At 42.8% G+C, this 15,228-nt stretch overlaps 1 protein-coding gene across 1 annotated transcript in view; it reads left to right on the forward strand.

The window, feature by feature from the left end:
- Positions 1 to 15,228, forward strand: part of LOC139742939 (uncharacterized) — a 97,667-nt gene that overhangs the window by 24,745 nt on the left and 57,694 nt on the right. The window contains exon 3 of the mRNA XM_071653446.1: positions 12,473 to 12,544. Coding sequence (XP_071509547.1) covers positions 12,473 to 12,544 — 72 coding nt within the window. The remainder of the gene's footprint in view (positions 1 to 12,472; positions 12,545 to 15,228) is intronic.

Below are 15,228 nucleotides of genomic sequence, written 5' to 3' on the forward strand. Positions count from 1 at the left end.
GTTACATCATACCTTCCTCTTAATTCATAAGGGTGATGGGGTCCATTTGGGGTCTTTTAGCATGTATGGAATATAAATAGTTGCTATCCTCCGTATATAACCCAAATATTTCTAGGTACCTTTATTGGATTGGGGGGTTTGAATTACATTCTGGAACCAGCAGCAAAATCGATTTGCGGGAGATTTCGTTCAGATTCACCTCGGGGATCGAATGTGGGGCAAGCTTAACTCAGCACACCAAAGGAAGACGTATGCTTGAGGCATCATTGTTCGAAGTTAGAGGGGAGAAAGAATCCTGGTGCTCCAGAAAGACTTGGTTCGAGATTTGCGAGTATGAATGTCCTTAGTTACCTAAGAATGTGCCCGGCTGACATTATATTTATAAGTCCTTGTTTTCATTTTTGTCAAATACAGTGAGCAAATCGTTCCCAGCCTTTTTTTCCCCACCAAATAAATGTGTGGCTGATTGAAAGTAGAACTGCACAAATGAAAAAAAAAAAAAACATTCAAAAGTAAAACCAACCTGTGTATCTAGGCATTTGCCAAATTTTGCCCCCCCCCCCCCCCCATGCTCAGCTCAGGAAAGTTATCACATAAATTTATTGATGCAGAGTCCTTGCATAGATTGTAAATTTGTGCTCACAGATGGGATGCGCACAGTGCAGAAAATTTGTCCTTAGCCAGTTATAAATAAGCCATTTGTTGAGCCATGATCTTCGGACTATAATCTTCTGCAATATAAAATTTATTGCCAGCCATCAAACTGGGTCTCAAATTCCAAGTACCTTTTCCTGCTTCAAGCAAATTATGCCTTGCTGCTTCTATCATGTGCTTGGGCCTTTCTCAGCCTGCCTCTGTCTGTGCCGAAAAACTTCCTCTCGGCCAAAATGAGAACCAGTGGCTGATGGTGACGGAGCGCATCATCTGGACGCTTCCTTCTTCTGTGATCCCTTCCCTTATCAGGAGTGGCAAGTCTAATGATCGATGCATAATGCTCCGAATTACTCCTGTGCCCGGTCGGCCGCTTGCGACCGCGTACGGGAACGCGTACGTTGGTGCGAGTCGCAGTGGGCAAACATCATGGCCGGTATTGATACAGGCGAGCAGGCTGCCTAATGTGCAAAAATTGTTTCTCGTGCCTCAAGTTTATTCCCAAATTTTCTGGCACGCTGGGTTTATTCCCATTTTTACGTTTACATTTAGCTTCATTATCTTTTTCCCCACTCTCTTCTCTGTATGGCCAGAGGGTGTTGTTGACAACTCCATGCCTCTATACCATTCCAGGGCAAAACAAAGGAAAAGGAAAAAGAAATAGATTGGTACAATCTGGGCTATGTATGCCAGCTAATAAGTGAAGCAGCAGCACATCATGTGCGTCTGAAATTGAGTTTTGATCTGTAGTTGGGGGCTGGTGCGGAGGTGAAAATTTGGTGGGTAGCGTTGTGCGTGCGCAGTAGGGAGGGGTGTTGTGTTACAGGGTTGGTATGCGGCAGCGAGGCGGCATAGTTCACACCTGGGGTCTCTGTAAGCAGGCGACCTCTCTCCTGGTAGGTCGTCTAATTCTTGTGATGAGTGGACTTATCGTTTTTCAGCCAACACATCTATAATATAGAAATTGATGAAAATGAGATGTTGATATCTGCACCTCAGTTTAAAAACACACACACATTGTATGGGTATGCAATTGATGCGTGTTACTGTGCTTTGTTTTTCAGTCCAAAACAATTGTGATTTCTTCCAAAGGTTTTTGGCAATGGTTTTCTGTTTGCAGTGTAATTTAAAATTAAGTTGAAATTTGATGATGATTTTTAACCCTTAGAATTCCATCATAGTTATTCTGAATGACATATAAGATGAATATGAGGCAATTGAGGGTGTGGCCATGGTTCAAATCCTGCATACACAAGACAAGTGTACACAGGTAGGGCTTTGTCTCCTAGAAAGTTGGAGGAAGTGAGGGTTAATTTTTATCTTTGAATGGGGGCAGAGGAGAGACTGTCTTCAGTTTTTGTCTAATTAATGACACTCTCCACTTTCATTAAGTTCATGCACGAGAATGAGCCGTAGTCTTTGTTCCAGACATGTCTCAATCAGCTGGTTAGCAAACTTGCTTGTAGTGCGAAATCATTGTGTTTGTTCTCATTTGAACTGTGGCAGGGTTTTTAGGTCGCTAGGTAACCTGTGAAGTGTGATGCCATTTCGTTGGCCCTCATTCCTTCTGTGTCTGGCATAGTTTCTTTCTGTGATTTTTATTTTTTGAAGGTGATGTCTTATTAGTCTACTCTGCTGGTGTGTCTGACGTTAGTTGCTAGGTAACCAGAGCCCTTGTTATTCCTCAGTGTCAAATGTTGTCTGCATCAGTTTTGCGTGGTGAGTGTTGAGTTGGGCATCACTCGTGACCGGCCGCACTCGTTCCCCATGCGCGATGAGATCAGTTGCTAGGCAACCCATCCATCATATCATTGTCATCCTTGATTGGTTCTCAGATGATTGGCAATGGCAGTAGCCGTGAACCAACATCAAAGAGAGTTTGGATTGCTATGAGGAGGCTGTGCCTGTATTCCTGAAACACCATTTTGCATGCGGTGCACGTGTGAGGGCGTCGTGCAGTTTGATTCCTGCACTGTGGCAGTGATTAACCTCCAGTGAACTGCATGTAATCTCTTGAAAGTGAAAGAAAAACATTGTAGGACATCCTGTAGTGGCAGCATTAAAACAGTAGAGTAGCTGGTAATGTTCTTCCATGTTTACATGGCTCTGTTGCATTCATGGATGTTGCAGTTTGTAAGCAGTCCGCTACATGTATGGAAGGTTGCTTTGAACTGATCAAACAATGTAAGCTGCAATTCCGAGGGTGACTTCTTTAGATAAAATGGGGCCAGTCTGCCTCGTTTAAATACTCAAGGCTGTGCATGGTGTCATCAGAATTGCAACTTAATAATTAGTTGCCAAGGACAGTAAGGGTATGTGTGCTTGTTCTATGTCTGTGGTAGTATGTGAGATGCACATTCACAGTGCGCAGACGTCACTTGTTTGCACATCAAAACAAGTTGCACATTTCTGATTAGCGCAAAAGTACAATGGAGGATGTAACTCAAATGGAAACACAATAACTCCCAAGGAGATTCCGTTGAAGTGTTGCTTCTGCGATGGCAGTCGTCCAGCATTTATCATAATCACGGCGAGCTCATTTAGACTTTTGTGCTCAGTTGCCAAATCACAACTTTGCTTCATCTCGCCAGATTTCCTGAATAGGATGGATGATCCAGGGGCTTTTGCTACATTCACAATGCAAGGTCGCTTCATTCTTCGCACATTTGTAACAGGATTTTGGCAAATTTTCCTGTCGGAATTTGTCAGCAGTCTTTGTTCACCTTTGGGGAAAGTACACCAATCGCATTTTTACATTCCCCTCAGACATTGGCAAACTTTCCAGAAGTGTCCAGCCAGGGGCATGGCACAAGTTTCATTCTCAATTTTCCAAGGGAAGAACGGAAATGTTTATCTCATTCAGCGAGGTTGAGAGAAGCACATGAAGGACAAAAGAATAAGAAATAGTCTTCCTGAACTCAAGTATCTCATGCCAAGAGGCAGGGTTTGAAATGGGTAGTTGCATTTGATGCCACAACAAAACTTTGTGCCGATGCAATTTACTTTTTGTGAGCGAAAAAAGCAAGAACTGTACATGTGATACGATCCTCGTGATCTATAGTATGAAAACAAGAAGGATAACCACATCAAGTTATATGTAAATTTGGCCCAAGAATCTGGCTTAAGAAAAAAAATGAAATACAATTTGAGAGAATTTAACAGTCTTTCAGTCATGAGAAAGTGTTTCACTGATTGGACTGTTTGCAGTATTTGAGATATATTGTTTTCTACCTAGAATCATCAGTTTTTCTATCATGTCATGCTTATTTGTATGGCAGGGCAGGGCTCACTACTGTTATGCTGCTGTAAGTTACATAGTAGTATTGTATTGTACAGTATGTGTTTGTTTTTTTAAATATTGGGGAGGAAGGGAAGGAGGTAATCATCTTTATAATAATACTGGTTTGAAATCAAGGCAATTTGTAATACTAAGAAAGGATGTCGTTCGCTGGGCAAGTGAGATCTGTCATTTATTAAGTTGGATATTGATACATTTACTGTATGAATGTTTGACTGAGTTGATAGATGTTGGGTGATATGTGTGATCATTACTCGCCTCGGACTTGTCACTTTGGACAGCCTGTCATGGGAGTTGTCTCTAGTGCTATCCATCACTCATTGATATATCCCTGACATTGGATGGCTATTAGCCACAGAGGAGGCTTTCCAGCTATGGGGAGTTCTTTGTGCCAGTGCCAGAGCTGTGGAATGCATGTCGGGCCCTGTCAATGTCGACTATGTGCTGCATAATGTGCTGGGGACTGTGCTCGTTCCCCTGCATGCGTTTCGCGTACCAGGGCGGCCACTATTTTTGGCCGCAATTCCTCATCACTTGCCAGCTAGCCCACTGCTCCAGTGCTGCATCTTCCCAAGCTTGGGTTCTTTAGAGTGGAGGACCCTCCAGGATCATCTGCACCTGTGCTAAACTCTTCCAAAAGCTGTCATCATAGACACCTTTTGTGTTTTCATGTCGCGCCAGGCACCAACTTCACATCCACCAATTATAATCATATTCCTCTCTACCACCTTCCCCCTTCTTAGCTTTCAGGTTTGGAGGGGGGCAGCTTCGCAAAAACAATGTCTAATCCATCCAATTTCTTTCCTCCCTGTTTGTGGTAGCACCGGTCCGTATGTGTCTGCCCATCCCCCTGTCCCGCCGAGGTGCTGTGTGTTAAGGGGTCGGCCCACACACATCATGGCGGGGGTTGCACAAACACCGTGCCGTAATCCATCCTCGCTTAATATGATTTTGGCAAGTGTCGGGGAGAGAGAGGGGAGAGCGCCCGCGCACAACTGTCGTCAAATTCAATTTGCCGAATGCCAGGAAAGTGATTATGAGGGACCCACGCCGTCCAGCGGGTGGCTCTACGGCACAGCTCCTTCCCCGCCGCGTCGGTGCAGTCACCGCACTCTGTTTTTTTGGGGCCGGTGCATCTCTGCTTCACATCCTCTCTCGGTGCTGGTGCACGGCAGCCATGTGAAATGTGCCTTGGGGGAGAAGTGATGCACACATCTCCCAAGTAGGCTGGAGGGGGAAAAAAAAGCACAACAAAAAGGAGAAGTTTCTGGGAGATGAACAGAATGATGTGATGATAACGATGACAACAAGAATGAAAGCATGTGACAGACCAGAGCTGCACTTGCATGCAGCCTTGAGTCATTCATTGCAACCAGACTAAAGTTTTGCTTTGTTGTCGGTTGTGCAAGGATAAACAAAACAAGACAAAACAAAAAGCGAACGAAATGGCAGTATCAAAGTGTAAAAAACAGTGTCATGATAATTGATATAATAAACACTTAATAGGTCTATACATAAACCACCAGAACTGGAGATCTGTGTGAAGACTAGGCTTGGAAAAACCTGTTAAATAATTTAAGGAGTATGCCTATATCGTAGTGTCATGAAATGATGGACACAGAGTGGTCACCATGTTATTGTCAATGGCTCTAAAAAAATGCATTGTTTATAATGCCATCAGTGCCACTGCATATGATGTGATTTGAGTGTGTAGTTTTTAGGTTCAAACACCATGAAATATTGATGTGAAGATGATATTACTGTGTAGGACCTATACAAGAGATTATACCTTCTTCCTGGATGTAGATATATTTGTTACACGATTGGATCAACGTGACAGTGACGCAGATGCAAGTGTAGATTAGATGATTTTATTAGGCTAATGACAACATCTGATTCACAGATGCAACCAAAACAGTGCCCCTTCCATACATTCTAGTTGTTGCTTTTTTTTCATCCTTCTCTTGCCAATCCCCTATTCTATGCTATCCCAGACAATACCATGTACATGTACTTCATAATGTGCTTTCCACTGAAATCAATTCACACAGACTTAACCCCACTTCATTACACCAACCCCCCCCCCCCCCCCCCCTTTCGCCTTTACCTACCAATGTCCCATCTCTTCCTGTGTTCGTTCCTCTATGGAGGAGTGTAAAGCCCCATTGTGTGAAGCCAGTTTATTGCGCATTCTCCCTCAGGGGGGAGCCCTTTGTGCCGTTTGATCGTCTTTCGCACCCCTCAGCTGAGCCCACCTTTGTTGGGCTGTTGGCCATGAAAGGAGCCCTTTAGTGCCGTCCACAATGGGTGTTGTGAAAAGGGGGTCTGCCCTCATTGTTAACAAGCACTCTGTCTCTACTCTGATGGAATGCCCAAGAAGAAGAAAAAAAATGGGGGGGGGGGGGAGGAGATAATGGAAGGGCAAAAGAGGGTGAACTGAGGAAGGAATAGAACTAGTGGTAGTACAAGGAGAGCTGAGTGAGGAATGAGTTGGTGCTTAGAGTAATGAAGCATTTCAAAAGAGGGGGTGGGGGAGAGAGGGGGAATTGAGAGAAAACTCAGGATGGTTGGGAAATCAATTGTGCAGTAGATTAGGGAAGGACAATAGCCTAGGCCACTGTGGACAGGGAACTGCAGCTGTGTGTCAGGATCCGGGTACTCAGGCATGGATGACGTTCACAGTCGAGCACCCCCCCCCCTTTTTCTCCCCCTACTGGTGCTATTCCTTTGCCCTTTGCCAAGCCAGTGTTCAAGAGAGAGGGAGAGGTGTGATTAATTAGGAGGAATCACCCTTTCTCCCCATTCATGATCTTTGGCCCAGTCATGCCACAACCATTTCAGACTTCAGTAAAAAAAAAAAAAAATTGTCAGTGACGTGGATATAAGCCTATGTATCATATACTATAGGCCTATACTATATAAAAATGCAGGCAAAATGTTGAGTGCCTTGAAGCAGATCAAAGGTGCTTTATAATCTGAAATGACAATTGAGCCCGTCACACAACAAGATTTCAAACCTAATCAGACTAAGAGCAGTAAAATTCACATTTCTAATTAAATGTCCCTCTGTTCTGTACACAGACAAGACCAAATATGATTTCTTGCAGAAATTGATTTCACGGTTCAATCTTCCTCTGTACTGTAGTAGAAAAGAATAACAATAATATTTCACAATCTTCTTCTGTAGTATAAAAAGAAATAGCAATAATGATATTTAATTTATAAATTCCATTTCATCATTTTAAAATGAGTGAGGAATATTATGCAAGTGATGTTGCAGTCAAGTGACGGCAACATCTTGTTTTACTGTGAACGGCAACATCACGACACTTTCTTTGGTTTTCACTCCATTTTAAGACCTCTCGGTATAAGCATAACCAGGGAGGTGGGAAGACCACCTCCCTAGTATAACAGTTGTACAGGTACAGCCAAAATGTCAATAGTGCTATAACTAAGTACAGTCTTGTTTAATGGTACATTGGTTCAAACAGCGCTGGATGATGAGAACTGTAATCTACTCAAGGGGCATCATTATTTTCTGCCAACATTTGTCAAATCCTGCAATTAGATTTCACTTCTAATAGGCTGTTTATGTGTATGTCTGTGTTGGGGAGGGGGGGGGGGGGGTGTAGAGCTTTGAATATCAATCTCTCTTATGCAGCTCACAAAAAAAAAAAAAAATGACAGCTTTTGAAATGAGAACTCGCCCATCCATCTGAGTATTAAAGTGGCATGACAAAATTGCTACCTTAATTTTTGCTCATCCTCTTCACTAATAAGCCACTCTGTGACTCTTCACTGTGATACAAATACATGACTCTAACACGTGACCTTCACCTTTTGCCTTCGGATCTGCTGTACTCCTGAATTCATTAGGTATTATGGATGCCGATTCCTTAGAACGGGATTCATTTCATGCATAGACATAGGCATCACACACTGCCGTGATCCAGCCACCTCGGTAGTGCAGCAGCGCAGAGGAGAGGTAGCAACGATTTGTGTCTCGTCGCCGTGTGTTCCTCTTGTTCTTGCCTGAATTGGAGCTGTTGCCTGGCGCAGCGTATAGGAGTGTATTTGGCATTTATACTCGCGCGTTTTTACATTCAGCGAGAGACGCAGAGAGAGCTAGCATCCTATTATGTAGCCAGCACATTTCTGTAGTGTACCATCCGTGAAGGGGGGGGGGGGATGAGGGAGGTAGCACGGAAAAAGACAGAGAGATGGTGATAAAAAAAGAGAGGAAGAAGGGAGAGACAGACAGAGAAAAATCCATAATATCTGTTTTCTTCCTCGGGCTGTTTGAAATCTGGGTATGCAGCTTGCTCGCCAAATTATGCCCGTATTGAGCCAAGGCAGACTAGGCCTATACGCAGGCATTCGATATGCACCAATCTAGTTAGTGGGCTAATGCTGATTAAAGTTCACGCCGTGATGGGGGAGCATCTTATTTTTCTTCTTCTCGCCGTTTCCCGGGGTGTATTTCGCACCTGTCCCGTTGCCTCTTATTAATCTGCCTCTGCACTTGGCACGAGAGGAGGAGGAGGAGGAGAAGAAGAGAGAGGGGGAGATAGGAATAAAAGAGAAAGAGAGATGGGAAGATGGATGCGAAGAGACAAGAGGGGAGAAGAAAGGTAAATCGCTAAGTAGAGAGGTAGAGGTATTACTCTGTGTCAGTCAGCGGGCGAAAGTGGACTAAAGCTGGCCGGGAGGTGCATGCGAAATGTGATCCCTGCGGAATTGCACTCGGTTCTGTTTCCGATTTGTACCCAAGACTCTTTGCACGACACCTCTGCTTACATGCAGCTCATTTTCTTGCCCCCTCAACCCCCCCCCCCCCCCTTTCTTGGAGGGGTGCATTTATGGGCCCCCTTACATTACCCTTCCATATCTCTTTTGACTAGTTATGGCTGAAAGATGGAAAGAGAGGATACTAGTACATCTCGTTTTGAACATTGCCTATCATATCTCAAGGCAGCAGTAGGCCTTATTTGGTCAGCATTATCAAGATTTTTGGTTCTTTTTGTGAAGAAATGTGTGGCCAGCTATTAAGATGATGACACTGGACATCATAATGTACCACCAGTGGTCAGTGATTACACGAGATATTTTTGCGGTGCATTTATCAGAGAAGTTGCAGAAGTGAGGCAGATTTCGTATAACAGATTTTATATGTAACAAAGCAATGGCAGTCAGACTGCGATGGGTGCTGGCTGCGACGGGTGCTACAGATGAATTTTATGGAAATCAGTTGTGAGTTGGGCTCCTGCATGAGGGGAACTGCTTCTTATGTGTCCAAAGACAATGGGCGAGTACAGTGTTATCGAAGGCTTTTTTTTCTCTTTTTTAAAGGTGGAGTGCGTGGGTACAGGAATATAGGCAAAGGGGCAGGGTCAGAAATTCGGGGTACGGTAGGGTGTGCGATAACCAGGTTCAGCCGGGGATAGGATTTCCAACGTGGCACAGGCGCGGGGGATTAGCGGGGCATGTTTTCAGAAACGGGGGTGATGACGGGTACGCCAGCAAGGGGCTGTGGCGCTGGTTTAGAAGTGCAAAGCGCAGATTAAGTTGGCGGAGATTAGGAGGGATTCTGCTCGACCCTGAACTAGGGGGGAGAAGAAAAATAATGGCAAGGTGCCGACGACGCCGACTGGATTCCCACACTGCAGACCTATGAGAGAAGTTACAGGGTTAAGGCCGGGAGAGAAAGAGGGAAAGAGCGAGAGAGAAGGACAGGGAAGAGAAATCATAGAAGCAAGGTATTACTGCCTTGTGATTGGCTAGGACGAATCTTTGCTAGCCAGACCTGACATGCCAGCCATGCCAACGTACAAATCCCTTCCCTTTCATAATCACTACATTATGTGGTAGACAAAGATTCAGACAAAAAGAAAAGTGAGGAAGAAAAAAAAAAAAAAAACCTTCCTCCCCCCTCTCATTTCCCCTCCAAAAAACAGAAAAAATAAAGGGTAAAATGTGATCTAAAAGGGGACACAGGCAAAGCAATGGAGCAAGCCCAAACCGTAGCAGTTTCCCTGATTATTTCTCTAGGATCTTGGGTTCAAACCTGCAAGCACATTTGCAGCACGATCTCAGAGCTGTAAAAGATTCATCTTGTTGGATTGCCTTAAATTCAATGATAATGTTTAATTCGGGGGAAGAAAACAAGGTGAATTTGCTTTATTCATTTCCTTAATTCGCTTGAAGTGTAGACTTACTCGTCCTGTGTGCTAAATGTAACCACTTTAATTGATCATTTCTGAATGTCAAATAGATTCAAAGTGTTCCTGTTCCAATAAGTGATTAATATGTTACTTATCAAAGAAAAAAAAAATGGTTCAAACTTGTGATTTGATGAATTGTGGCAATGTTGTTGTTTTATTTTGTGGCCATGCACTGTCTTGAACGGGCAAAGCCAGTGAATGAAAAGAGCACTGGAGCAGTTTCCTGGTGCTGTGGGTTTATTTAGTCAGGTGTGCCGAACGAGAGCCTTCCCGTGTTTACTCACATCTAGAATGAATCAGATATGTATATAATACATGTGTGTGACCCCAGCCTTCCTCTGTTTGACGTTCCCCTAGCTATGGAGTCGGTGTGTGCGAGGGCGATAAAAAAGTGTGAAAATCGTGTGTTGGGTGTCACCTCCCCGTAAGACGAAACAAAGGTCTGTTTTTGAAAAACACAATCAGATTAACGGCTGTTTGAACAGTCGCTTTGTGTTTGCTCGGCAAGTCATGTGACCAGGGAAGACAATCTTTTGATAATACTTCATTACTTACATATTGGGTTGAAGGGGGGGGGGGGGGAGAGATAAAACTGTGGATAGATAGGTGCACGAGGCCATGATCTTATCTCAATATGGCTGATTGTATAGCCCAGTTCAATTCTCAATTATCACCATTTAAATAATCGTGTACGGATGGGAAGGACGTGCTGATATGGCGGCAATGATTACAATTAAGAAGTCTTCTCACCTGTTGGGGGGGGGGGGTCCTAAAACTATACAGAGGAAAGGCATAACCAACCAACGGAATGCTAGTTGTAAAGATTTTAGGTGTGTGTTCCTTTGCACATTTCACTGTAGTCTATGCTATTGTTCAGATTCTGAGAACTTTAATATGCAAAGGTGACCATTTGAATCCTGTTCCTCCATTTCGTAAGCATTTGTTTGCCCTTTATATTTGAGTGAGAACAGATCACACATGTTGAGTCATGGCTTCAGTCCACTCATTACAACATTCATGTCAATCTGCATTTTTAAAGGACAGCTATAAACCTAGATAGTTGAAAGGAAGAGATCAGTAGAGCAAATCAATCATATTGTAATTCTGCAGCCAGCATGCAGGTCATTTGTTATCTTTCTTGAATGGTTCTTATTCATTCAAAGGAGAGTGTACATTATACTCTCAGGAAGCTGCTCATAATTCCTATTGAAAGTACAGTAACCAAACAAAACTGATATCAGTAGAAACTGGTAGAAAACATGAAGATGAGGTAGAATCGTGTCTTTGCCATTTGAGTATAAAAAGTATCACCCTTCACTCTTCAGAATTAGTCAAGTTCTTGAGGTCAAGTGACTGACAGTTTAGCAAAATAGGTTCAAATTGTCTGATAATGTAAACTGCAAAAGGTTTACTTTCCCCCTATTCAGACGCATGTCATTTTATACCAAAACTCGATAACGAAACGACGTATAAAGAATCATCGTATAGCCGACAGACCGTTCAGACCTTGATTTCGACCGTTCTGGGAAACGTCGTATAGATGTGCAGTTTCCCACTGCGCATGCTGTTATAGTGATGAGTGACAGCTGTGGGGTCACCTTTCGTGCACACTCCCATTAAGCCCCGCCCAGTTATACCGTTCGATGGTCGCCATACGTTCAAACGGACACGGAATGCTGATTCATTATTGAGTTCTAGTTCGAAACGATGCTCTGACCGTCGTTTCGCTATACGTCGTTTCGTTAGTCGGCGTTCAGACGTATAAATTCATCGTATAGCTATACCGTTTTGGTATAGCTATACCGTTCTAATGTAAATTTTTTGCGTCTGAATGCCCTGCTTATTGTATGCTCACTTATGCAGTGCTATTGATGACACAATTGAAATTGCACACTTACACTTTGAAATTACGGGGTCATTTTGCCCGCTCATTTCATGTCATATCCATCTTAATTTTGTTGAATCCTGCACTATCTATCATTAAGAATCTAAGCGTCTATTTGTGTACCATAGTGATTGAATTAAGTAAGATGGTAGCACTGTAGACTTTGTACACAGGCATATTGACTATTTTTATTTTTGACTGCTGATAAGTTTAGATGGCTGTGTTGATGTCCGATTACACAACCTCCTTTATCGTGCTTCCAAGTTTTCTTATCTAAATCCTCTAACGCTTGTGATATCCCCCCTTATTATTAACCAGGTTTGCACAGAATGATTGTGTGAAGATCAGTGAATGTTTTTAATGCAAATCATATGTCCATTAATGATCATTTCTTATCTTTTCTATGTGTCGTTGCAGGGATTTGAGCTACAACAAACTGAGGCGCCTAAATTCCACTGTTTTCAGTGGGCTGACCAGACTCCAACAGTTGTAAGTAAAACATTACAGATTATTTTAGGTATTGATGCACACACTTTTTAATAGCCAGCTAGACATCCTGATGTGAAAAAAAAACGAAGACTGATTACTGTTCTTGTGGTTGAGTGTCATTCCATGTTCATAGTGTCTGTCGCAAACATGACTTTAACGCAGCAAAAAAAGAAAGAAAAAAAAATCCAATGTATTTTTGTTCTGGGAACAAGGTGGATATTTCATGGCAGTGATGGTTGATAATTTGGAAAAAAACAATCATAAAGAGGGGAAGACAAAAATCTGCAGTTGTCACATTTGTATCATGTCCACCACATTAGAATTGAGAAGTAAAGGCCTGGTAGAACAGAAATACTGGTAGCTGATTGCCTGGACGAAGTTCTAGTATGAGCGATCAAATACAAACATTAATATTTTTTTTATTATTAATATTTATTCAACCAGATGAAAGAGCATATCATAAGCACTACAGACATTAAACAAAAACTAGAGTGAACATTACAAAAGGATACACTGTACTACATAACACAAAGTGATAGAGGTATAGATGGTGACAACCTGCGGGGTGCAAATTTTGTGAGGAGCCAAGATTTGCAATTAAAGGACAAGTTCACCTTCATTAACATGTGGGTTGAGTGAATGCAGCAATATTAGTAGAACACATCAGTGAGAGTTTGAGCAAAATCGGACAATCCGTTAAAAAGTTATGAATTTTTGAAGTTTCTGCTCAGTCACGGCTGGATGAGAAGACTACTATAGCTTGTGATGTCACATGAGTACAGCGATATAAAGAAAGAATAAAGAAAATTCAACATATTTCCATTTTCCTCCCATAACAAAAGAACACGCGACTTCTCTCTTTCAGAAGGCAGGGGGAATAATATTACCCTTAACATACGTCAGTAGCAAGTCGAAGAAATGTGCGCTTTATTCAAAAAGTAAAGTTTTGTGAAATTCTCTTTTTATTTTCCTTTATATAGTTGTATGCATGTGACATCATACACTGTAGTAGTCTTCTCTTCCAGCAGTGACTGCGCAGATACTTAAAATATTCTTAACTTTTGAACGGATTGTCCAATTTTCCTCAAACTTTCACTGATGTGTTCTACTGATATTGCTGCATTCTCTCAATCCTTATGTTTATGAAGGTGGACTTGTCCTTTAAGTAAAATGCACATGAACGTTTTTTTCTTCTCAGTGCATTGAATGCCAGTGGCAATTCACAAAAGTTTCATGCCCCGAAAAAGGCTGTTGGCTCCAGTTCACGAAAGTTTCATGCAGCGAATGTTTTTGGTTTACAGTACATGGTTTACAGTACATTGCAATTTCTGTCACAGGAGGCAATCTTTTCGCGAGGTGTTGTCTTTTGTGAATATCAGTTGACTCGGGAAATTCACGAACATAAACATAGCGAAACATACGGTGTGGACAGTATGTGCCGCGTGATCTCTCCTGTAGACACAGTGTGAGATAGCAATGTGTTTCATCATATTGAGGATGATTATTCAAGATATATATCGCTGTCGGGGCGATACAACCTCGTATCTCACAAACGTTAGATGGTCAGGAGAGCAAAAAAACATGGCACCTGAAAGAGCTAAAACATTATGGAATTGCCTTTCCTGTGACATGCCATGGTGGCTTCATTTTTTTGTGGTAAGACAGCTAGGATTTGGACAGGACATCACTTCACTGATTATCTGACAATTCATCAAAATAAGTGATTTTCACCAAAATTTGAGATCACAAGGTCTTGTCACCCCCACCAACATGTGCAGAATATGGGTTCTATAGAATATTATTTGCAAAGCATAGAGACATTCTTTAGTAGAGACATGTACACGCACACACAAATGGAGGCAATTGAAAGCTTGTCCAATCCTACTGATAAATCTTTCTCTTTTCAAAAAAAAAAAAAAAAAACTTTTACTTGTGATTTTGCGTTAACCAGCATGGTCAGAGGTCATGGTTTCTGTGGAGAAGTTTGTGTATCTTGCGCCACGAGCCATCACCCATTCGATTGCAGGGTTTTAGATTGGCGTCAGCAGGGGGAAGCGCATAAATCACATGCGCACGGGAGTAAAGAGAGTGCGAAGGGTAAACTACCTTGTTTTCTTTGCCGTCGCAATGGCTACAGAAGTCATCATTCTCGTGTGCGAATTTGACTCGAGACAGCTCGTACTAGAGGAGAAAGAGAGAGAGAGGGAGACATTGCCGGAAGATGGCAGGATGTACATCTAAATACTGCAGGAAACTGTAACAATATTTATATTGTTTATTATCATATGAGGCTCCAGCTTCGGATAATTCAACATTTTCCTTTGCCGGATGATGAATTGTAGCATTTGACCCGTGCGGTCGTGTCGTACAACAAAGCCAGCCAGCACGCCACCCCCTCGTTCACTCTCTCCCAATTCTTTCTCTCGTTGTTGGGCTTGCGTACAATACCGTGCGCTCTCCGCTTCCCCTCCCCCTCCCCTCTCCTCCTCTCCCCTCCCGCTCGTCTCTCTACCCTGGCTGTCTCTTACTTTCACCCGCTCGCTCGCATGTCACTCAGTGGTCCTGATCACATATCTGTCGTGTTTGTATTGGGGCAGCCTGGGCTGATGCCCTCACCATCTCTCCCTGTGCTCGCATATCTTTACTTTATTGCTCCATCTCGACAAACGACAGTGTATGTGTGT

The sequence above is a fragment of the Diadema antillarum genome, unplaced genomic scaffold, assembly GCF_040938485.1.
Source record: "Diadema antillarum isolate AM-2024a unplaced genomic scaffold, OU_Dant_1.0 seq00001039_RagTag, whole genome shotgun sequence".
Classification (NCBI taxonomy): Eukaryota; Metazoa; Echinodermata; class Echinoidea; order Diadematoida; family Diadematidae; genus Diadema; species Diadema antillarum.